This window comes from Etheostoma spectabile, chromosome 4, assembly GCF_008692095.1.
Source record: "Etheostoma spectabile isolate EspeVRDwgs_2016 chromosome 4, UIUC_Espe_1.0, whole genome shotgun sequence".
NCBI classification, from domain to species: Eukaryota; Metazoa; Chordata; class Actinopteri; order Perciformes; family Percidae; genus Etheostoma; species Etheostoma spectabile.
This window is the reverse complement of record NC_045736.1, coordinates 15,712,061-15,734,940: the sequence shown is the minus strand read 5'-3', so window position 1 is coordinate 15,734,940 and position 22,880 is coordinate 15,712,061. Positions and strand designations below refer to the sequence as shown.

The 22,880-nt window shown below is 38.3% G+C and overlaps 2 protein-coding genes and 1 long non-coding RNA gene across 5 annotated transcripts in view; 1 reads left to right on the top strand and 2 right to left on the bottom strand.

The window, feature by feature from the left end:
• Positions 1 to 17,113, bottom strand: part of mst1 (macrophage stimulating 1) — a 29,378-nt gene extending 12,265 nt beyond the window's left edge. The window contains exons 1-19 of one of the 3 annotated variants that reach the window (XR_004331825.1): positions 16,846 to 17,113; positions 16,198 to 16,342; positions 13,608 to 13,723; positions 13,409 to 13,523; positions 12,369 to 12,505; positions 11,755 to 11,875; positions 11,495 to 11,613; positions 8,912 to 9,089; positions 7,644 to 7,774; positions 6,572 to 6,674; positions 5,848 to 5,984; positions 5,558 to 5,590; positions 5,347 to 5,461; positions 5,174 to 5,251; positions 4,799 to 4,945; positions 4,587 to 4,693; positions 4,144 to 4,283; positions 2,886 to 3,202; positions 284 to 286 (exon numbers count right to left, since the gene is read on the bottom strand). Coding sequence is in view for 1 of the 3 variants with exons in the window: in XM_032514828.1 (XP_032370719.1) it covers positions 3,041 to 3,202; positions 4,144 to 4,283; positions 4,587 to 4,693; positions 4,799 to 4,945; positions 5,174 to 5,251; positions 5,347 to 5,461; positions 5,558 to 5,590; positions 5,848 to 5,984; positions 6,572 to 6,674; positions 7,644 to 7,774; positions 8,912 to 9,089; positions 11,495 to 11,613; positions 11,755 to 11,875; positions 12,369 to 12,505; positions 13,409 to 13,523; positions 13,608 to 13,723; positions 16,198 to 16,342; positions 16,846 to 16,894 (2,133 nt within the window). In the remaining 2 variants the exon portion in view is untranslated. Of the gene's footprint in view, positions 1 to 283; positions 287 to 2,142; positions 3,203 to 4,143; positions 4,284 to 4,586; positions 4,694 to 4,798; positions 4,946 to 5,173; positions 5,252 to 5,346; positions 5,462 to 5,557; positions 5,591 to 5,847; positions 5,985 to 6,571; positions 6,675 to 7,643; positions 7,775 to 8,911; positions 9,090 to 11,494; positions 11,614 to 11,754; positions 11,876 to 12,368; positions 12,506 to 13,408; positions 13,524 to 13,607; positions 13,724 to 16,197; positions 16,343 to 16,845 lie in introns of those variants that run through there. The other 2 variants (XR_004331826.1, XM_032514828.1) reach the window with 2 other exon arrangements.
• On the bottom strand, positions 2,143 to 18,924 carry LOC116688662 (uncharacterized). Its single transcript, XR_004331828.1, has 3 exons — positions 18,912 to 18,924; positions 17,398 to 17,402; positions 2,143 to 2,890 (listed from the first exon to the last, which is right to left on the bottom strand). It is a non-coding gene; the product is annotated as an uncharacterized LOC116688662 (long non-coding RNA).
• abhd14b (abhydrolase domain containing 14B) lies at positions 17,364 to 22,855 on the top strand. The gene is made up of 4 exons (XM_032514829.1): positions 17,364 to 17,472; positions 18,577 to 18,804; positions 19,189 to 19,430; positions 21,833 to 22,855. The coding sequence occupies exons 2-4, from the start codon at positions 18,591 to 18,593 to the stop codon at positions 22,010 to 22,012; spliced, it is 636 nt and encodes a 211-aa protein (XP_032370720.1). The 5' UTR covers positions 17,364 to 17,472; positions 18,577 to 18,590; the 3' UTR covers positions 22,013 to 22,855.
• The last annotated feature ends 25 nt before the right edge of the window (positions 22,856 to 22,880 follow it).

Sequence of the window (22,880 nt, the reverse complement as noted above, 5' to 3'; positions counted from 1 at the left end):
GTTGCAGTATAATTGGGGGTTGTAGCTGAGCAGTATGCATTGCATACTTTCTCTATTAAAGCATGTTTCAAGAGGGAAAGGGGGTAAAGGGGGGTTGAAACAGAGGACCCCGCCCCGAAAAGTTCACCGGACCACCCACTTGAGAGAAGGAAAGAGAGGGAGACGGGCATCAGACAGGAGGGTAGAGTATGGTTCCGGGGTTCCCAAAGTGGAGTCCGGGGGCTGGGAAGTTCCCCACAGACGGGAAGAAAAAGGTTCAGTAGAAATTCTGGTGAGAGCAGACTGTCTAGACTGTTTCGAGCAGAGGTTTCACTCTCTCTCTCTCTCTCTCTCTCTCTCTCTCTCTCTCTCTCTCTCTCTCTCTCTGTTAGGTCCCCACCTACAGTGTTAGATATATTGTTCTGTCATAAATAAGGACAGTAATATCAAATAGAGTTTCTGAGAACAAAGTCTGCCTGAGCAGCCATCTGATGTGCATTTGTTGGGGGGGGGGGGGAGAACTGAACACCAGTTTTGTTCATTTAATCATGCGCTGCATGCAAACACATTAGTGTGAGTAGCAAAAAAACAGATGTGACAGATATGTGAGCAAAAGGACAAATTTCCCGTTCAATTTTCTTACTTAGAAGATGTGAAAAGTGTTTATTAGACACCATCTCTAATCTTTTATTCTTCTATTCTTTTTCCTTTCAGTCAGGTATTCTCTTTAAATAGTGAAATAAAAATTGGAAATCACATCCTCCTAGAGTAGATGTAGTATTTTTGGAATTAAATTGTCCCGTTGTAGGTTTTGTTGCATATTTGGGTGTAGGTTTAAAATCTTTTTTTTTGTCTTGTCTTTGGGATTTTCAAGAGGTAACTTTATAAATTTGCACAAACTGATAAATACAGACAGAAATGTCTGAACCACAGTGAATACACATTCCAGGGACGGCTAATGCCGGACCACTCATGGAGTCATGTCAGGTGAGCGTGCTGGCATGGGACCAAAATATAAAGCTTTAAGTTACAAAGATAAAGCACAAAGATCCTTTTGAACGAGTTTTAGTGTAAATTCCACGATGTAATTCAGAAATTCACGTAATAAATATCCTGTGAAACATGAATTACATTACATTACATTGCGATAAAAATCACGATCAAATGTTGAATTCAAAGATAACAAATTGTTTTCTCTCATTCAGCCTACACACAAGCCATTACCATAAGAGGCATAAAACATTATTACAAAGAAACTATTTGCATATTTCTGTGGCAGCATTTATTACAAATTTATTTGGGTTTCCCAGAAGCTTTAAGCTTTAACAGTTGGTGAAAACCCATAGTCATATGAATTAGATTAGTCATCCACTATAAATATTACTAAATGAAAGTGAGCAGAATGACATTGAAATCATAACTGTCAACCTGCCATTTCCAAACGCTGTGTGCAGCAGGAGGATAATTGCCATCATTAGCTAAAGGGAACATCTTTTACACTTCAGTCCTATTAGTTCTGCAAAAGAAAAAAATGTCAGTATTTTCTGAAAAAAAATTTTGGTCTGAAAATGTACAAGCAACAGAAAACAGATAGACAGAATGGGGAATAAGACAGAGAGAAAGGGGGGAGGGTTTGCATAAGAGAAATTGTGTGTGTGTGTGTGTGTGTGTGTGTGTGTGTGTGTGTGTGTGTGTGTGTGTGTGTGTGTGTGTGTTCTATGTGTGAGTTCAGTGGCCCTCTGCAGGCTGGTGTGTCTGAGATTCAGTCAGACTCTGATCTTGAGGTTTATTTAAGCTGAATTCCGTGGGCTCATCAGGACCGGGTTACAAAAATCCTCCTATAGAAATAGAAAGAATGTGCCGCGCATACAGTTCTGCATAAGGCACAAAGGCATGTCTTTAGAGGTGGGGGCAGGCATCAAAAGACAGAGAAGAGGAGGGATTTCTTTAGAGGCTGGGGGCAAAGAAGGTATTTCAGAGCTCCATTCAATGCCAGGGAGAGGAGGGGAGAGGAGTACAGTTTTGTGGTAAAGGGTGCATTTCCAGGGGATGTTAGAGACTTAACACACACACACACACGCACACACACACGCACACAAACTCACACACACACTCACACACACACACACACACACACACCTTATTGGGAGTTACTCACTCATAGCCCCTGCATCCTTTTTGCGTGAATAAATAACAAAGATTGACAACACTTTACTTGAAGTCCCCACATGTAGCATTTATAAGCAGTATATACACATTTAATAAATGGTTGATAATTCATTATAAAGTAGCTGTGCAAGTGTGAGTCTAAGCAGTGTTTATTACAGTAATGTATTTGCGAAAAACTTTGACTCCTCCTGTGGTCCCCATGAGCAAAGTCTGCTCTATATGATGAATGAATATATAGTAAAAACACAGTTGTAATACTGTAAAATATGTCTTCAAACATAAAGAAGAAGGAGGGGTTAAAATTGTTGACAAATACTGCTTGTTACTATTTACCACTTACAAATGTCTTTATATCTACTTACCACTACATTCTAGTTTAAATGTTTATATAGGTTATTTCTTATGACTGGATAAAGAGGGGGACTCTGGGGAGAAAGTGTACAACATAGGTGTATTTGTAGAATTTTACTTACTTTTTATAATACTTACTATATTTTTATGATAAATCTTCTCTGTTTTGCATCTCAGTGTACATGATTATGTTTTGGGAATGTAAATGTTTTCTTCTTATTGTTTAAATGCCCCCACTGGTGCACCTCAAGTTAGTTACTCTGGCTGAAAGGATTCACTAAATATAAATGCACATAAAAATTAATTTCAGATATACTGTAACAAATTACTGTGCTGTCTTTGCATTTTCTCCATGTATGTGTCTAAATGGTTCTTCTTTATGATACAGTAACTTCTGATTATACATTTTACCATATTGTTTAAAATGTTTTGATGTAAAAGATATATGAGAAGAAGTAAACGTGTATGGTAAGTGAATAAATGGTCTTGAGGTCTTTGACAGTGGATTTGATCAGTCCCTGTTGGACGGCAGTCTCTGTCTCTAAGCCATCTCCATGACCTTTTTAATCCAGTCCACGTAGACGGAGACACGGATGAAGATGTTGGGCTGCCCCGGGTGTCCGCAGCGCCTCATGGGGATAATCACACCCTCGAGTACCCAGCAATCCCTGTTCTGACACGCCAGAGGGCCGCCGTAGTCTCTCTGCAGACGCACAGGAACAACACTCTGGAGTCATTATTTGTCTCTGTTATGACTGACTGTCACTGCCGAGGTTGGAAACATCTTGCAGTCACATCTTGTCCACTCCACCTCCATTATCCAAATAGTAAATGTGCTTGATTTATAGGAACATAAATAGCTGTATGCTCTTTGCTTCAAGTGATTTTCATCATCAAAAGATTTTCTTCTCCATCAGTATTCGAAGAGTTAATTCTCAATGCTTAATGGTGTTATTTTTGCTCCTTAAAAGGAGTTGTTTGACATTTTGGGGAATCCACTTATTTGCTTTATTACAGAGAATCATATAAAAAGGCTGATAGCATTAAAGTTACATCCAGTTAGCTTAGCTTAGCATAAAAACTAAGGTAAAAAGAAAATGCACTTAAATCTCAAAGGTTCACAGGCACACAGCCCCCTTTAAAATCACAAATTGTTTTTACAGTTCAGTTTTTGTATGAATTACACAAAGGAGCTGAGCTTAAGAGGTGCTGGTGGGAGGATTTTGTTTTTTGTACGGAGCCAGACTAGCAGTGCTAAGGAAAGCTAACTGGCTACAGGTTCTAGCTTCAGATTTAGCATACAAGCATGAGAGTGGTATAACTCTTTTCATCTAATTCTAAACATGAAAATGAGTGTATTTACCAAAATGTCAAACTATATTTAATGCCACTGCGCTCTACAGTAAATGTCCAAGACAATTGCCAGTTTTGTTATGGGGACCTCGCTGTATACTATATTAACCACAGCGCATCTCTACTGAAAACAATCTAATAAAGGCAAAACGCAACAATAAAAATACAAAGAAAATCTAACAAAAGAAAATAGTGAATGAAGAAACTCTCCTGCAGCTCCAGAGTGAAAACACATTCTACTCAACTTGGACAATAACACTTTAATACTGTGAAAATTACATGGACACCTACCTCACAGGCGCCCACCCCGCCCTGGAAAGAGCTTGTGCACATCTCATTCTCACGAACACGACCTCTGAAGTATTTGTTGCATTCCTTGTTACTAAGAACTGGTATGTGGGCCACGTTGAGGACAGTCTCATCTCCAGTCCCTTCAAAAATAACGAGAAGAAGGAATAAGTTAGTGGCTAGTGTGTTTAGAGAGATGTAGAAAAGAAAAAAGGAAGGTGGAGAGATGTTGAATGGTTCTGGAAATAGCAACGCCATCTGTTGCTCAACAGTCTGAATAGCTCTCTCATTTAGATGCAACACTACTTCAAGAGCAGAAACAAGATGCTTGTTCTAAGGAAGTCATCTATTATCAATTACTGCAATCAAAGCATATAGTAGTGGAATGAAGCGCAGCAGGTAGTCAATTCAGTGTCAACTTATCATTTGCAAAGGATTATACTTGCCTTTCGTCTCACCCCATCCTGCGATCTCACAAGTCGTCCCCTCAGCTACAATGTAGCGCTCAGGAGGGAGGCAGATTTGAGAGATACGCTCATTAAACTGGGCTGGGCTACAGAAAGAAGAGATAGGCAGAGGGAAATTATTGGAATGTATGTGTGTGTGTGTGTGTGTGTGTGTGTGTGCGCCCCTGCTGTGGGCACTTGACAGTACACACTATTCCAGTTGTAGCATGACCAGCTGAGACTCTGAGGGTCCGCAGACAATCTTGGTCAGAGGGATGGTTTGCACACCAGGCTCTTCTTCTTGTGGATCACGAAACAGTGTTCCCATCTTGGCCGAGTACCCAGGCAGATCAACGTAGCTGTGCACAAATGCAGATAAGAAAAGTACAACTCTTTTTGGTTCATGTGTAATCTTGATATATCCCTAAGCCAAGCAATTTAATACCGCTCTTCCTTAAAAGACTAAGAGTCTGCGGCCATGCTAACAGCTCTGTGAGGCAGTACTTAGATAAAGCAGTGCTTTGATTTAAATGCTAATATGTTCACAATGACAATTCTACTAAAACTTAAAAAAAAAAAAACTTTACCAGGAGGAGAAACACTGCTTTGTGCTGATCACCCATCTGGAGTTAACCAGGGATCCTCCACAGAAATGGTTGCCTCTCCTGCACACAAGAGGTCAGAGGTTACACTCAGCACAGCAGAGTGTATTTTCCAGCTGTTCATAGCCAGCTCCAACAGCGTCCGCTCTCAGTCTCACCTGTCTCTGAGGCTTACTGTCCACGGCGAGTTCCCAGGAATCCCATTCACGATACGCAATCTCGGATTCGGGATGCGGTCCTCTCTCTTCCCGCACTCACTGAACTCCACTTTCTCTGCGTTCACAAAAAGGTGTCACATTATTGTGAAAAAAAAATATGAGAAACCTCGTCAAATTCAAAATGTTGCTCTATATTCATTCAGAAACTAACCTACTGGTTCAGTCATTGACACTTTCTCTCCAGCTGTTTGAAAACAAAAAGAAACAGATGAATTGTTAGAGTCAGAAATCAGATACACCGGATGAATTACCAAATTCACACACTCTCACACATAACCAACAGAATAGTTATTGCCGAGCCGCCTCACTGAATTGGCCTGAGTGTGTACTGTTGTGTGTCATTGTATGTTGTTACTTTGTCTGTGTGTACTGTTATTTGATGTGTACAGTATTTTTGAAAAGAATTTCCCCTTGGGAAAATAAAGTCTAATGTCTATGTACCACAGTGTTTGATTGCACAGTAGTCAAACTCAGTTTTGGGGTCGGTGGTGTAGCACCAGGGTCCGTGCTGGTCCCCATCTGGGTTACGACAGTAGTTCTCTGTCAGATTGGCCTCAGGATGCGTCCTTGGGTTTCTCCTGGAAAATCATAGTGATAAGTACTACTACATACTAACTGTATACATTATGTAATATATACTTATTTTTATAGAAGTATTTTTGTAGAAAGAAATTAACATATTTACCTTATTACCTATAGCTGATTTGATTTGTGCACTAAATGTAACCGTTATTTTTGTTTTGTTGAGTGTTCTTGGAGCTGTTTCACCACCATCAACAATTAGTTTAAAATGTTCCATCTGTGAGAAGCTCCTTTATTTCCATGCATTGCATTGTGGGAAAATATTGTCTTTTTTGTCTGCATACATACATGCAGCAAGATAATTTCACTTGACAAGCTTGCTTGATTTTAGATTATAGTGTAAAGTTGAACATTTAAAATAAGAAATTCACTCTTTAAACAAGATAAATTATCTAACACTTTTAAATTTAGTTTTTTTTATCTTGGTAAGAACCAAATAATTTGCAGTGTAATCTTTAACAAGATTTGGGATTTTTTGAGATTTTGGATACAGCTTCAATATAAAGGCCACAAGCATGTCCAGAAATGATTCTTTTGGATAATGAAATCATTGGTCTTTGTAACACTTAAATGATCATCGTACTTGGTCTGGTGAGGTGTGTTGACGTTCCATTTCTGGCAGGTGATCCCCTTACGAGTTTTGCGGACCATGCCTCTGTAGTTCTTTCCATTTTCTTGGTAGCAATCTGAAGATAAAATACAAATAGTTATTATGACAGTTACCTTAAAACATCATAACAGTGAAAGTGTTAAAACAAGTTGTAACATTTGGATACAACAGTGAAACTGTCTGTTCTCGTGCTGGGCCATAGCTACCGTAGCACACAATAACTATTTTAGGGGGAAATTGGTGATTTTACATTCCTCACTTAAACAACTTAGACATGGTGGGCACTATGTCACTGATTATATACAGTTGTATTTTTTTGACTTAATACATTACTACTCTAAGGCCAAACAAATAAATAAATACATAAATAAAATAAAGGATTCTGTCTTTCCTTATCAAAATTGCATTCTGCAAAAATGTATTTACATTTCAAAGTGGGACCATGTAACTTTTGGCAACAACGTGATAATGGTAAATGCAAATCATAGAGTATTGGTTGCACAAGAATAAATCAGTTAAAATTAGCAAATATTAGCCATCCGACATACCAGATCAACTAATGCTGTAGCAGCAAAACCATTTAGTGTATTGAATTGACCAAAGGTGCATTGTATTGCTGACAAAAACTTAATTTGTAAGTTACGAAGAGGGGCTTTAATGTGTTTCCTTAATCACATACATGTACAGTTCACTGAATAAATAAACTTTGTAAAAAAAGAAACAGAGATGTTGTAGAGACTATTATCAGGGGCAGGGGCGTAGCACAACATTCTGGCCACATTTTAGCAGCTTTTAGACCCCTCCACACATTAGGGCCCTAGATACTCGGTCTCGTTTCCACCCCTAGTCCAACACCCCTGATCAGGAGTTATTACGGGTTGCATTGGAACAAAATTCATGACCTCAGTGTTTCTATAATCATGGTTGCAGCCCTGCATGTCATCATGTCTTAGGGCCTTTACAACATTATCTTTATCCATTACAGTTGACAGTAGACCAAAACTGAATTGATCATTTTGCTCAAATCTGAATCAAGAATTCACACCTTCAGCCTCTATGTCGTCCGCACAGCGTTTGATCTGTAAGCAAAGAGCAGTCCTCATCTCTGGCACCGATGTGAAGCACCAGGGAGCCTCGGACCCATCTGGGTTACGACAGTAGTTCTCCTCCAAACCCCTGAACGTGGTTATATTGTGGCATAAAACCAATTATACACACAACACCAATTCACTTCAAAAACAAACATGCATAATGAACAAAATAAAACAACCCATGAACAGCATTTGAAACAAAATTCATAAAATTAAAGCGTGACACAGTATAAAAACACTAAAAGATCAAGTAACTCCTTTCCATGTTGGGCCTGGCTTGAGACAACAGCTTACCTATTCTGGTAACTTGTTCCAAATTTTAGATTTAGTTAAAAAACTACCATACAGTACCTTTGAATTTTGACTGACTTCAAGTTTTATACCTTTGCTGGTATATAGTCATCATCAACAACGTCTGTTAATAGTCAGGTACCTGACCATTAGGCATTTAGGATCACTTTTTGCAAGATACAGACCCCTGTTAGCAACAATTAACCATTGTACTGATTTAAAATGTCTTGCTCTTAAAAGGGTTCTTTTAGTATTATCAAAAATATTTTGTACAATCTTTAAGCAGGCTGGTCCTTGTTTAAAAACAAAACCAAAAAGAAAACACCATTATTAAATGCACATTTAATTCTTCATTGCACTAAGGCCACACATACATGTTTTTCTATTTAAAAATGTACAGGCATTACAATAATAATGTCCACTGTCATCACTATGCATTAAGTCACCTGTTACACAAACTTACTGTACTGTACCTACTTAGCCTATTTAATGTTTAATTTCAGAGATACAAGATTTTACCAAAATAACATACTAATAACATCCAGCACTTGTAACTTCTACTATCAGTGGATGATTCAAATGCCTGTAATCGATTTAGGCATGATGAATGATTGATTACCATACCAATATTACAAATATGCTTAATATTCATTTCACATCCATTTTGCCACTGAGATTGCAACTCGCTTCCATCTCTGGAGTTGCTGACCATTTATCATCTACTGTCAACTGTCTGCACAGATATAAGATTGCAAGAAATTTCACTGCAGTGACATCTTGATATTAATTTTCATGTTTGAAGCAAATAGAGCACTTTCAAACTAATGAGCACCATGAGTGCAAAAAATAACCCCAAAGTACTTTCAAACACACTCAACGTCTCACTCACTCTTCTCTCTTGCATTATGCTATATGTTGTATATGTACTTACTTGCACTCGTATGTGTTTGGGTAGAAGGGATGCTCATGAGGGTGTTGGGCATCCCACCGCTGACAAGGGATACCTGATGTTGTCTCGTTGACTTTACCGCGGTAATCCTCTCCGCGGCCACGGAAACAGTTGGTCTGTTGTTGGCTGGAGCGCTGGCGCTTCTCGACACGCACCTCAGCTGGAGGATAAGAGCAAGATGAAGAAGAAATAAATCGGTGTTACAGGTGGACCACAACGGGGTGAGGTTAGTTAATTTACACTTGTCTTGAAGTATTATCCTTTTAATGATGGGGGATAAATCTATTTGGATCAGATCTCCAAAGAAAGTGCACAGAAGGTCTGGCTTTGTCTATTTTCCTTTTTCATTATGGGGCATTCTACATTCAAAAGTTAATCCACTGGTTAGAACACAAACCAATTGCATGCAAAGAAAGTCACATGTCAAACCATATCCTTAAATGTAATTCAGATGAGCTCATTAATATGAACATTAACATCAATTTACTAAAAACTCCAAACAAAATTTAAAACTGGCCTGGGCCTTTTGGAGTAATTTTAACAGACAACCAATGGGACTCTGTCTAAGGCCTAATGCCCATGTCTGCTAAACATGGCTTAAAGGATCTGAAAGTGATCCACAATTCATTTTAATATTGCTAGATTGGCATATATTCATCCAAAAAATGAGCCGTTATGCCCTTAATGTATAGAGGTCAGCCAGCAGACTTAATGCACATGTTCTGGCTGTGTCCGAATCTCTTCACCTCTGAATAAGTACTGCTAAAGCTTTTAATGAGATGTCTGAACCCCAGTTTGACCCAGACCCGATCTGTGCACTCTTTGTTATAACATCAAACCAAATAAAGCCTTTAAAGTTATCAACATATGTGATGAATAGGGCTTCTTGGTGGCTGGAGAATGAGTAGGTAAATTAAAGTCAAATATAAAGGTTTTGTAATTTTTAAAATCTTGTATGAGAAAATCGTCGAAAATCAATAAAATATATTTACAAAAAAACGTATCTCCTTTTTTACGTGACATTTAGAAGATTAAGTCGGGTGTTTGATTTATTTTTAAAACCAGGATTGAATTGTCAGATTTTAAGTGGCATCTACCGAAATTGTCGGTTGCAGATACAAAAACTAAATAAATACACTGGATAAAAGAGGCAAACTTCTTTCTCTTCTTATAAAAACACCAAAATAAAAATAAAACTATGTGATTGTTTGTTTTCTATCTTTTTGTTAATAATGAAGTTGAGAATTGACTTTTTTGGGATTATTTTTGGGGAGCCTTCTCCCTTTATGTCATAGTGACAGTGGATAGACAGGAATGGTGGGAGAGAGATGGGGGATGACAAGCAGCAAAAGGGCCGCAGATCGGACTCAACCCGGGTCGCTGCAAAGGACTCAGTCCACATGGGGCGCCACTCTTAAGGGGTGAGCTAGAATTCGCCCCAGATCAGTTTAGAGTTTTGACTCAACACTGCCTGCACCCACAAGATGGTGCTATCTTATAGCTTGTCAGCCCCAGTGATCTCTGTCCTCAGCAGAAATGCCAACGTTGCCAGTGTCCTCTTGCACAGTTGGTGTTGAAATTCTGGAGAAAACACTGATACCCTGTTTGGCTTTATTTATTTAATTAACTACTGAAGCTAAAAGTGTGCCATTTATTATATTTGACACAAGAGTCAGTATCAGATGGGAAAAAAAGCCTAAAAAGTATTCATTTTTTATGTATAATTCTATATTAAACAAACCACATTGAAAAAGCATAAAACACCTGTAAAATAGTAGTACTACTACCACTCCCACTAATCCTAATTAAAGCTACCACAGAAAAACCTCACAGAAACCAAGTGAAAGTATAAACAAGCCGTATAAAGACAAATAACATAATAACGTTCTAATTGTAATTAACCTTTAATTAACCTGAAACCCTGTGAGACTCCCTGACAAACAATTGCAAACTTTAGGTGCCTTTACTTTTAAATCAAAGAAAATCATTGAGGCAATTGTGAAATGTCTCACACTTAAGGAAGTAATTTGCACCAAAAAGGTGATTTTTCTAAATTTAATTACAGCAACTTAATGAGACTCTCTAATTCCACTGTGTCTCCTAACGCCGCAGGAATCAACTCAATGTAGCTCATGTCTCCTTGATTGTGCCAGAAGGAACTAATGGCAAAATCAAAAAAGCAGAAACAAGCTAAAAGGTCTTATGAAAGCACGGATACAAAACAGTTTTATTTAAGGCTGCAGCTAATGATTATTTCATCATCTATTCATCTTCCAACTACTTTCTCAAGTAATCATTACGAAAATAGTGTAAAATGGATATAATTCCCCTGGGATTAAGATGCAAATTTTGTGTTTTGTCCAACTTCTATTTAAAAACCCAGACATATTCAGTTCACTATCAAGTAAGATGAAGAAAAGCAACAAATCTTCAGAAGATGGGCATATTTGATTAAAAAAACAAATAAAGAAAAAAGGAATCTTTCAATCTAACTAACTAATCCTCCATCTTCAGTCTTATTGGGACTATTTCTAATTGTGTTACTACTAAAAAGCATCAACTTACTGCACTTGCTGATCTCACAGTTCTCCCTCTCCACCTCAGTGTCTGTGGTGTAACACCAGGGCACCGGAGAGGCGTCGGGATTACGGCAGTAGTTGTCATCTAAACTCTTATCAGGATACCTACAAGAATTAATAAATATTTGTTGTGTCCACAATGGCAAACACAAGACTTAATCAGTTTGAAACACACCAGTTTACATGATTGATTAATTAATTAAAGGCACACAACATGAAAATGTGTAGTGGTGAATATTCAGGTACTTCTCAGGCTGGTAGATGTGTTGGTGAGGATACTGCTGGTCCCATCTCTGACACTCTTTTCCACTCACAGTGTGGTCAACCTGCCCCCTGTAGTCCTCTCCATTGCATGTTATGCATACCTCTGCAACAAAACCACAAACACAGCTGCACAGCCGGAAGTGTGATGGTGGAAAAAAACATCACCTACACAGAAACATTTTATTTTACAGGTCACAACCGTCCCATAATGTCCAAGTAATTCCTGATGCTGATATGATTGTAAATTCTTAGGAAGGCTCCTGGATATTAACTACTAATTACGGGGCAAATGGTGTTCTTGGAGTTCTTTAAGGAAATTCAACTGCCATTTAAACTGTACACAACTATGGAAGTACAAATTTATTTTCCCAAATCTTTCCTTGAAAAATTTAAAGTAAAGAGCGAGTAATCACTACGTGTACTCTCTCAGAAAATTGTTTAGAGCCATTTGCCTGATGATTAGTTCCAACTTATGCAGTTTGTTCCAAAAAACGTTCTAGAAAATCTTGAGATATTTCAGAAACAATAAATAAAGCATGTCCCAACACATGCCGTTCTGTAAGGCATGGTGATGTATGGACATGTATGGGATATACCATCTTTGCACTGGGGGATGTTGCAGCTTTCATAACGGCGCTCAGGGTCGGTGGTGTAGCACCACGGACCGATTCTATCCCCATCTGGATTCCTGCAGTAGTTCAACTCCAGACCGTTGGTAGCTGTGGGAGTCCACCTGAGACGAACAAAGAGTTTCACAGTGAGTGATGGGCTGTTTCAGTCATTATGCAGTGCAGTCAAGATGTTTTAGGTCATTGTCACATTCATTTCTTTTATGAGCTCTGTACACTGGATTGGGTATGTATCATGTTAAAGTGCAGCTTTAATTTAAGGGTACATCGGCATTGGCAATTTTAAACACAGTCCCCCAGTTTTAGAGGACAGAAAGTAAGTAGTAGTAGTAAACAAGTTAATATGAACTTAAAGCTGTAACTTTTCAATTTAATTTCTTTTAGCCACTTGGCAGCGGAAGAATTCCACCACAAGCTAAAAAAAGCCACACACTACTGACATTTACTGAAAAACAGCTGCCAATTGGTGTTGGAAACAAGGTCGATGAGTCAGGTATATGAATCATAAAACCAAAACAATGCAGTAAAGGAGGCTGAAAAACTCCATACAGCTAAGGGGTACTGTGGAGTTCATATGAGTGACCACTTTCACATCACAAGCTGTTATTTAAATCAGCTGTTCATATAAAAATATTGATTCGAGGAGCTGTAAATATGGTCTACAACTCATTAACATCAACAGACAGTGAGTTTCTTCTCTGCCAGGCCTGTATTCCAGCCATCTTTGCTTCCAGCTTTTTTTGTGTCTTTCAGTCCTATTTAATCTAGTGAACGCCAACAGTTGGATTGAGGTCAGGTTGAAAAGATTGAAATGTTTTGCCATAAAACATGTGTTGTTTTGGCTTGTTGGCTTGGAGTCCTTCACTGTTCACGCTGTATGGATGTTAGCACCTTCAATTGCCTGAATATCATCTGTTTTACCTCATAATTGTTCTGTTACTTTAAATCCAATGTGCCTGATTACTCTATTAAAAACTAAAGCCCCTAAATTGATGAATCCGTCTCACCTGTGATCGTGAGGAAACTTGGACCACCACTGTTGGCAGTTGAGTCCGCTTCTTGTGGTGAAGACTTTCCCTCGGTAGTCTTCTCCTTTACCCACGATGCACTTTCTGACATAGACTTCATAATACAAACAAACCATTCAAACAACACCAGAATGTATCCATCACATTGATCTCTGTAACATCACACAATGAGTCTTACCCTTCTTCTCATAAAGGTCACCGTTGACGTTCCTCTTCACCTCAGCATTGCTCCCGTCACCCACCCAGGGCAGATGTTTACAGGAGACAGTTGGACGGGTCTCGTAGTTGAATGCTCTAGTGTTTAGGGATACTTTCAGGTCAAAGCTTTGTACATTGATGGATACAAACGTACAATAAGGTATACTGATGAAAGGTTTTTTTTATCAAAAATCACTTTGTTAAGAAATTGATCGCTGTGCTTTTAAGATCATTAAAAGCACATGTAGACTGCAGACATAACAAGATCTCTGGGGTTACCAAATTTGGTTAACTTAATCTAATTTTAACAGTGTTGGCCATCATTTTTGTCAGCAATAATAACATCAATTGCTCTGATCTTGATACATGATGGCACATCAGGTTTGTCTTTCTGACTGTCTGATCAACGTTTTCATTACCAATAGATATGGTCAATGGTCAAAACTATCCTAGGATGTAATAGACCAAAATTATTCTTTAAATTCATATATTGATACCCTTTAAATATTCAGTAAGGACTCTTTCCCTTGACTATTCCTTCTGGAGGAAAGCCTTACAACCATTTATTTATAACTGACATTGAGCTGTACATTGATAACTTGTTTAAATAAACCCACAGCCCTTATGAGATAAAGGCTGCATTATCTTATATTTTTCTTATTGTCAACAAATGTCACAAAAAGACCAAAACCGTCTATCTCAATACTTTTAGACTTCTCTAACCACTTAGCCCAAATCCACTGGCTCCTACGGAAGACCTTTTTTTCTTTAAAAAGGTCACAAATCCAAAGTTTCTCTTTAAAAAAAAAAAGCTAGATGGTGTTTTTTGCTTCCAACGTCGCTTCCAGGCTGCTAAACCTAACCTTAACCCTGAACATAACCATTGCCGCGCTGCCTGAAAGGAGACGCTGGGGGGAAAAAACACCAAACACCTAAAAAAAATGCTCAATGTTTCCTAACAATTCAAGATTCAAAATCTTTCATTAATACCACAATGGGGAAAGTCACCCTGCAAAACAGCTGAACAACAGCAGTGAGCAAAGGCAAATGTTATTAAAAGAGGATGAAATAGTGCACGTTTGGTGCTTCAGTGAGTATTTACAGCAGCAAGACAGTGTATGTGGGATTGACTCAAAATAAACCATTTATCGTTAATGATAATAACCTTTTTACATTCCTTGTTTGTTTTGGTCTTTCCAAGTAACTCACTGACTGAATAATATAAATATAGAATTTCACCAGACGTGTCCTAAAATGCACTTTACTGTAAGCCAGAGATCTTCAACAGGGGGTGCAAGACCCCTAGGGGTCCTCAGATGGTGTTATTGCAGAAAACAAGTTGTTTTATTATTTAAAATGTCTTAACATGAATCCAACATATAATTAGTAAATATAATGATAGGCTTACTGGCATATAGGTAAGGTAATCACTAAGCTAGCCATCTACTGATACAGTTCGTCCCAAATGATTTACTGTGCCATATGAATGTTTAACATTAAAACATGATATATAAAATCATGCCAACAATTATTATTTTAATAGCTTAGTATTCTAAAGGCTTTAGGCTGCCCTACATGTTTTAGACTTTTTTCACGGCAGACATGTTGACATGTCATAGCGGGAAAAGCACAGGTGTATTCAAAACCATTAATGATGGCTGCATTCCACTTAGCAGAGGCCCTGGTATTTTGTGCGTGCTGACTCACTGAAATAGCTTACTGGAACACCTTATGGAATTGAGCCATCGTTAGGGTTATCAATTTCAGCTGTGGCTTTCCTACTACGACAAGTCAAAATGTCTGTTGCAAAAAAGGTCCATTGTATGTCCAGTTTTATGTGCAACATATTGTAAACAATATGTAGTAGGGGGTGCCTGATCCGTATCTCTTCCTCTTAAGGAGTCCTTGGCTTAACCCTCATGTTGTCCTTGGGTCAAATTGACCCTTTTTCCTATATCAATGTTCTTTTTAATCACCCATAATAACGTGATTGATTCCACACAACGCTCTTTGGCAAGTTCAAATCTCTACTTTCATTAATTTTGGGGCGTCTTATTCAATTTGATAGCATTTGGAGAAACAATTGAAGTGGTTTTGAAATATTATTGAGTAAAAGTTAACATATTCCAGTCTATGATTATCCATCAACATCCATTCTTTTTTAGCTTTTTAAGTCTAAATAATTCCTAATTTCTGCTTTTCTAACTCAAACATTAGGTATAATTTCCTATAAATGAGGTTTATTGACCATAAATTCCCAAAATTGCAAAAACTGTAAAACTAAAGTTACTAAGTTAGTCTTAAGTGCCGTTGAAAATGTTAAAGTGACAAAAATTGAAAAAAAAAGCATCAAAAGTGTTAAAAAAAGAGACAAAAGCATAAGAAAAAGTTAAAAACATTGATAATAAGCGTCAACAAAAGTGTTGATTTTTCAATTTTGACAACACAAGGGTTAAAAAACATTGAAGACTCCTGCTGTAAGCCATCACCCTATACTACTGGCCTGGCTGGAAGAAAAAGGTTGCGTTGAGATGCTAACGACCTGCTGCATCAGAGTAAAGGTTGGATACCTGCAGTCCAGAGACTGTGAGCAGCGTGTGGCACAGTCCTCCAGGTTCAGGCCTGGTAACATCAACACTCGAGCTGAGTTCCAGGAGGTGGGAACCAGTTCTCTTCCCTCTGAGCGCTGGAAGTCATTCAGTGGACTGCGGTAGCCTGTTTATGCAGAACAGAAGAATAAAACTCAGCTGACTGGCAGGACTGTAATTCCATCTGTTAGGTCCAGGCTTGAACTGGAGTGCAGCTGCTCACTGGTACCAACCAACTGCAACGTGTGGGCACAGCCTGCACACATATAACCTTTGGAGCAGGACTCTACTGGTTTGTAAGACCAGAGACCAGAAAAGGCTTTAAACAGAACACTACTACTACCACTGCAACTATTACTAGGATACATTCATGAAGTGTTAATAGACACAATAATCCTAGTAGTCACAAAAATATTCAATTTAAAATAACTGGTTGTGTTTTGGGGATTTTTTTTATTTTGTATTTTGTCCATTTAAACCAGCAGAGACAGTTATTAAACAGGCATTTACTCTTAATCTAATCCAAAAATACAGTTGCCAAACAAAGTTTAACTCATCAGAACAACACAGACAATTAAATAACTATAAGTCAATTGTAATTAAAGCCAACGATCATAAAAACGTTCTTACCAGTGGCCAGTCCGACCGTCAGGAGAATGAAGGGCAGCAACACTTTCATTGTTTGGGGCCTGTGGACGATAAAGACAGTTTTCTAACACTGGATTGAAGTCAGGTTGAGATCTCTGCTCTGAAGTCCTTCTGAAGGATAAATATCCGGTTATAGTTCTCAGTTGACACTGAGAAAAACAATCTTCAAAAATCTTCAGTAGGGTGTTGGAAATCCACGCAGAAAACACACAACACTGTGGACACGCGGACACTGAGCCCTTTACTCAAACAGAGGCCAAATCCCAAAACACAGCCAATCAATACTGCGTATTAATCATTAATGAAGATCAGTTTTTGTTCATGCAGGTTTTCATGATAGTCAAATATGCATTCCGACAACAATGTACCTAACGAATAAACCAACTTATTTGGGTGGGTGGGAAAAACTACAAAATTGTTTTTTAAATTGCTGGTCAGAATAAAAGCATTTCTCATTACAAACGCTAGACGTCAGTAGAACAATTTCCAGAGAGTTTTTTTTCTTCCTGTTTTTCGGGTGAAAAAAAGTGAAACTGTAGCTGGTTCAGACTCAAACAGCCCTCATTTATTTTACACTCTGATCATCCGCTCAAATCTGCAGGGTGTCAGGTAAGAAGTGGGAGATTGTTTTCTCATCGTGTTTGAGATGAAGCGCTGAGAGCGAGCACGAATCAAATGATCTAATCTGGACTTTGATCCGACTGTTTACTCTTCTTTTTCAACACTGAACTGGACAAGAATATAGCCCAGTACTTAAATGCGTAGGCTGTTGTTGTTGCATTAAAACTAACTTGGCTAGTGTGTGTAGATGTTCCCAGCCACCTGATGGGTTTCTACAAAAGCTTTAGATGAATGGTAGTGTATTAGGATGTCATAAAGTTACCTACTGTACTACCTTTATGCTTCTTCTACATTTCAGAGGGATGTAGGCTACTTTCCATTTACAGAGTAAAAGTTTACTTTAAGTCCCCTTATTAAGCATTTATACGCATTTCATATAGATAACATACTATAAGGACATTTTCAAGTGTTTATTAATGTACGTTTGTCAACACTTAAAATACTCTTATGAAGACACTTTTAATATGTTGTACAACCACTGGTGGAAAGTAGCCTAACTAAGAAGTCTACATTTACTGAAGTACAATTTTGAGGTACTTTTACTCTACTTGAGTGATTGAATATTGTGCTACTTCAAATAACTACTACGCTACATTTATCTGACAGCTGGGGCTAACTGCTTTGCAGATTCAAATTATTAATAGAAAATATAATCAACATAATAAATTACTACGTAATATTATAGATTAAGATACCCAGCAATATATAAAGTAATTAACAACACCTTTTATAGCTACAACATAAAAAATGATGCTTACACATTAATGCATTCAGAGTTATAATACAGGTAAAGTAAACACAATTTTGAAACGGGTCATTCTGCATAATTCAATTAAATTTTATTTATAGTATCAATTCATAACAAGAGTTATCTCGAGACACTTTACAGATAGAGTAGGTCTAGACCACACTCCCGAATTTACAAGGACCCAACAGTTCTAGTAGTTTCCTAATAAGTAGGCTACTTTTACTTTTTGTATTTTGGGTATATTTTCATGCTAATACTTATGTAGGCATACTTTTACTTTACCGTATCATAATAATAGTGTGTGTTACAGTAACAATGTGATGTAAAATGACTGTTTTCTGCAGTTTTTCTGTTCAGGATGTCAGCTGTTAAGATGACAGAGGGGAGTGTGCAGGTGGAGAGCTGCAAAGCGCCACTGTTCTACAGACAGAGTGAACCTGCTGTAGGGGAAGTGAGAATATCAGTTTTACTCCTTCACGGCATCCGTTTCTCATCAGAAAACTGGCTCAACATTGGCACTCTGGAGACTCTGGCCAAAGCAGGCTGCCGTGCGGTCGCCATTGACCTGCCAGGTGAGTCTGATGGCCCTAAAAGTCATCTGATATGGAAGGCTATTTTTGATGCTAAACGGGTTCCTTAACTGACTCCATGAGCTGTGTTCCAGTCACTGGTGCAGCACTAACTGCTGACAGTGTTGGTGAGGGGGCCAAATCAGCAGCCAAACTACAAAAACAACTTCCTGTTGTTGTTTGGAGAACACCAGCATGCACCTGTTCCCTTTTACCTCATGCCTAATGTCTCTCCCACCACGTCTCACAGTTTGAAAACTCAAAATTTTAACTTAAAATATTAAAATCTGCTGCCCTCATCGTCGTCTTCTCTCACGCCTTCTTTAGTCGTCTCTCTCTCTCTCTCTCTCTCTCTCTCTCTCTCTCTCTCTCTCTGTCTCTCCACAGGGCTCGGCCGGTCCAAGTCAGCCGAGGCCCCGGCCGCGATTGGAGAACCGGCCCCTGCGGATTTCCTGAAGGAGGTGTGTGAGGAGCTGAGCCTGAGCCCGGTGGTGGTGATCAGCCCGTCCCTCAGTGGGATGTACTCCCTCCCCTTCCTCCTACAGCACCAGGCTCTGATACGAGCCTACGTCCCTGTAGCTCCCATCTGCACCGACAAAATCACAGCAGAGCAGTACCGGAGTGTAAAGGTACATTCTGCGTGTGATGTTATACTTCATGTTTCTTTGTAGTTTCCTTTCTGTTATCGAAAAACACAAGAGCAGCTTGAGTCTGGATACACAAATAAAGTTAGGGAGATTTTGATGACTTGCACAGAACCATTTAATGAAATCTCAATCGAGGAGATTCAGGATAAAGCAGATTTAGGATTAAACAGTTAAACCACAATGTGGTGTCATGTAGTGCCATCCCAATTCTGAAGGTCTGTGTATTTCCATGAGGCATTTATCTCCTGCTGAAGCTGTCAAGTTTGGGTTGGAAGATATGGATGGTGCCATAACATTGGTGCTACAAACACAAGATGCTCACTTAATAAATCTTGTTGTTTTGCAAGTCCAGTGTGTGTTGTCCACTAGCCGTTTTTTTTGCTGACGGCCCCGGAACACAACATTCCCTTATCATGCAGCTGCCTAGACTCCCTCAATCTCTAGAGACAAACATTCATTCACACTTTAACACAGGACAGGTTTAGTGCTGAACTATGGCTGAATAGATATTCTTGTCCCCTGACCTGTGACCTTATGTTACCTTTTCCACTTATCTCATCTTAGCACAAAATTCTGTCTTGCGAAATTCCACCACACTTTCCTGCAAAACTTATTTTATTATTATTTATTTTTTTTACAGTATATGTGCTCTTCATTTCTTCTTTAAAGGATAACTTGATCAACCATGAATGTCAACCCCATTTTGCAGCACAACCTGCTGTCCCTTTTACATGAAAGTATGAGAGGAGAAGATACCATGTGACTTTCACACACACTGGCTTTTATCCAGCTCCAAACGCTTTCAAAATTCAATTTATTGGATGGCAAACCAAGTGAAAGGGCATTATCCATGAAGGAGACGTGTTTGTTACCCAAAAGTTGTTCCCCTCCAAAAACAAGCGAACACGTCTGAGTAAATGAGAGCTTCATGGCTGCTTGATGTTCAGCGAATTGGGGAAAATATCAAAGCAGAAAATCAGTGACATGATATTAAAGTGAGATGTTGATAAAAAAAATAACTAAATAGATACAGTACAGGTTGAGATTTTATGTGAAAAATGTGTATATGTTTATAAAATATAAGTAGTTCAAATCTTCTCCATCTCGACATAATACAAGTTAACTCTGCTCATATATTAAGGCATCACTCATTAAAATGCAGTTTTAAAACACATAATAGAATAGCCCTCATGGGTTATTTTTCTGCATATACTTTTCATGGTTATCAGGGAAAATACACTTGTGATTATGTAAATTGGAGTTCAAGCATCTCTGGAGCTTGACCCCTTGAATGTGATGACCACCTTCATCAGAAGACAAATGTTTTAATGTCTCTTACATAGAGGCTACAGCCCAGACCTCAACCTGCACATGTGTTTGGTCCCTTGTCTTGTGTGTGTCTGTTTGTGTGTGTCTGCATGTGTTGTTTTGTCTCCCTCCCAGGTTTCCTGTTTGTCGTTTTTTGCTCTGGGACACGTTCCATTGTCTCAGTGTATTGTTTGTAATTGTTTGTTTGAATATATACAAAAACTAAAAAAATTTGATCACAACAAAAAAAAAAAAATCTTTTACAAACGGCCACACTCGAGTTTGGGATGAAAAGCAGGTGGCCCTAGAGAGGAGAGCGATAATAATAGTTTAAATGTAGGATGTGGGGATAAGGATACACACACAGTCAAAGTGTCACAATCAGTTGTTTACATGAAAAGCAACAGAAATAGTTGTGTCAATTATGAAGACAGAGAGAAAATTTGGACCCCGACTCTTTTCTCAACAACGCACAACTTACAGAACATGGTTTGAAGTGGTGTGAATGTTGGATTGTGCTGTTTGGGAAAGTTACAGCCCCTCCCTGTCCGATGTCGGAAAGGTGTGTGGGCGGGAAGTTTTCCAAACTGTTTGACCATCCAACAAACACTTCTCCTAGTGCTTTTTTTAGTCTGTCTCTTACAAGTCCCCTAACTTTTTGTAAATGCAAAACTAAATCTTTGGCGTGCCCCTTTGATGTAGGGCTTTTTCCCTTGTAATGGATTATATAATATTATATATTATTATATATGATTATATATTGGTTATTTAAGATCTGAATACGTCTTCCGCAGCTGATGAAAGATAATATTAAGGTCTGCCTGACTAGCGTGTGCTTACTTTTATTCTTATTGACACATAAATTCGTTACACCGACAAATAAAAAGCTTGCCTCTTATCTTTTTATAAGACTCGTTTGCTTTTTTTTTTTTTTAACTTGAGGTAAAACAGAGGACATCTAAAAACCCTTTAGCTACGGGCTTGAACTTAGATTCTTTCTTTTTTTTAATGGAGAAAGGACCCAGGAAATGATTCATCAGAAAGATCTCATGTGTGTTTTTGTGTCTCTCCTCCAGGTCCCATCTCTGATTGTTTATGGTGATCAGGACACCCAGCTTGGGGCACTGTCACTGAGCAACCTGAGCAACCTGGCCAATCACAGCGTGGTGGTGATGAAAGGAGCGGGTCACCCCTGTTACCTGGACGACCCAGACACTTGGCACAGAGCCCTCACTGACTTCCTTAATACCTTGTGAAGCTGCTCGTTGTGTTTCAGTGGAGAGATTCTCAACAAAAACTGTCACACATAAACAACTCAAAGGAGCCACACAAATAAACCATTCATGAGAAATGAAACTGATTTTGACTTTTTAAATAGAATACTAAAAGCTAGTAATGAAACTGGAAATAGAGACTTTTCTAAACTTTTGAAGGCAAAGTAAGACATTTTTAGATATATACGCTTATTCATTTTTTCTGCTGAGAGTTAGATAGGACAATTGATGTCTATATGGTAAACATGAAGCTACGGCTCACAGAGAGCTAACCTAGCTTAGCATAAATACTTGAAATGGCTAAACTAACCTGGCTCTCTCCAAAGGTAACAAAATCAACCTACCATCACTTCTAAAACCTTACTAATTAACGTGTTTTATCTATTTATCTTTTCCTGTTTCCAGTCTTTGTGCTAAGCTAATTTAGCTGCTGGTGTGAATCATATGAGAAACGTCAGTTAATTGTCTTTTCTAATTAAGAAAGCTGATACAGTTAGTGTATTTCCAAGATGTAAAACTTTTTTTTGAAAGACTTTCTATTTTCAGTGTAATCTGAAAATAAATGAATCTCCACCTGTGTCTCGACTGAAAAAAAAACACACGCTGAATGAAGTGAAAAATATGAACATTATTTAATAACTGATTCTCTGTAATAAACAATTTGAAAATATTTTACAAGGAGTCACAGACACAATATTTTACAAATTTTGCTCTCTTCTTTTTTTCAGCTTCATCTGTACAAAAGAATGGAGCGACATGGACCAGTGCCCAGAAAAGAAGGAGCTAAATCTTCCACGCACACAAACATTCACACTCACACAAATAAAAACAAAACAAAAAATAATTGAAA

Bases quoted from the DNA above. Each gene is read 5' to 3' on its own strand.
- abhd14b (XM_032514829.1), top strand. From the start codon at position 18,591: ATGTCAGCTGTTAAGATGACAGAGGGGAGTGTGCAGGTGGAGAGCTGC. The intron at 18,805-19,188 runs GTGAGTCTGATG...GTCTCTCCACAG, and splicing joins GGTCGCCATTGACCTGCCAG to GGCTCGGCCGGTCCAAGTCA. The intron at 19,431-21,832 runs GTACATTCTGCG...TCTCTCCTCCAG, and splicing joins AGCAGTACCGGAGTGTAAAG to GTCCCATCTCTGATTGTTTA.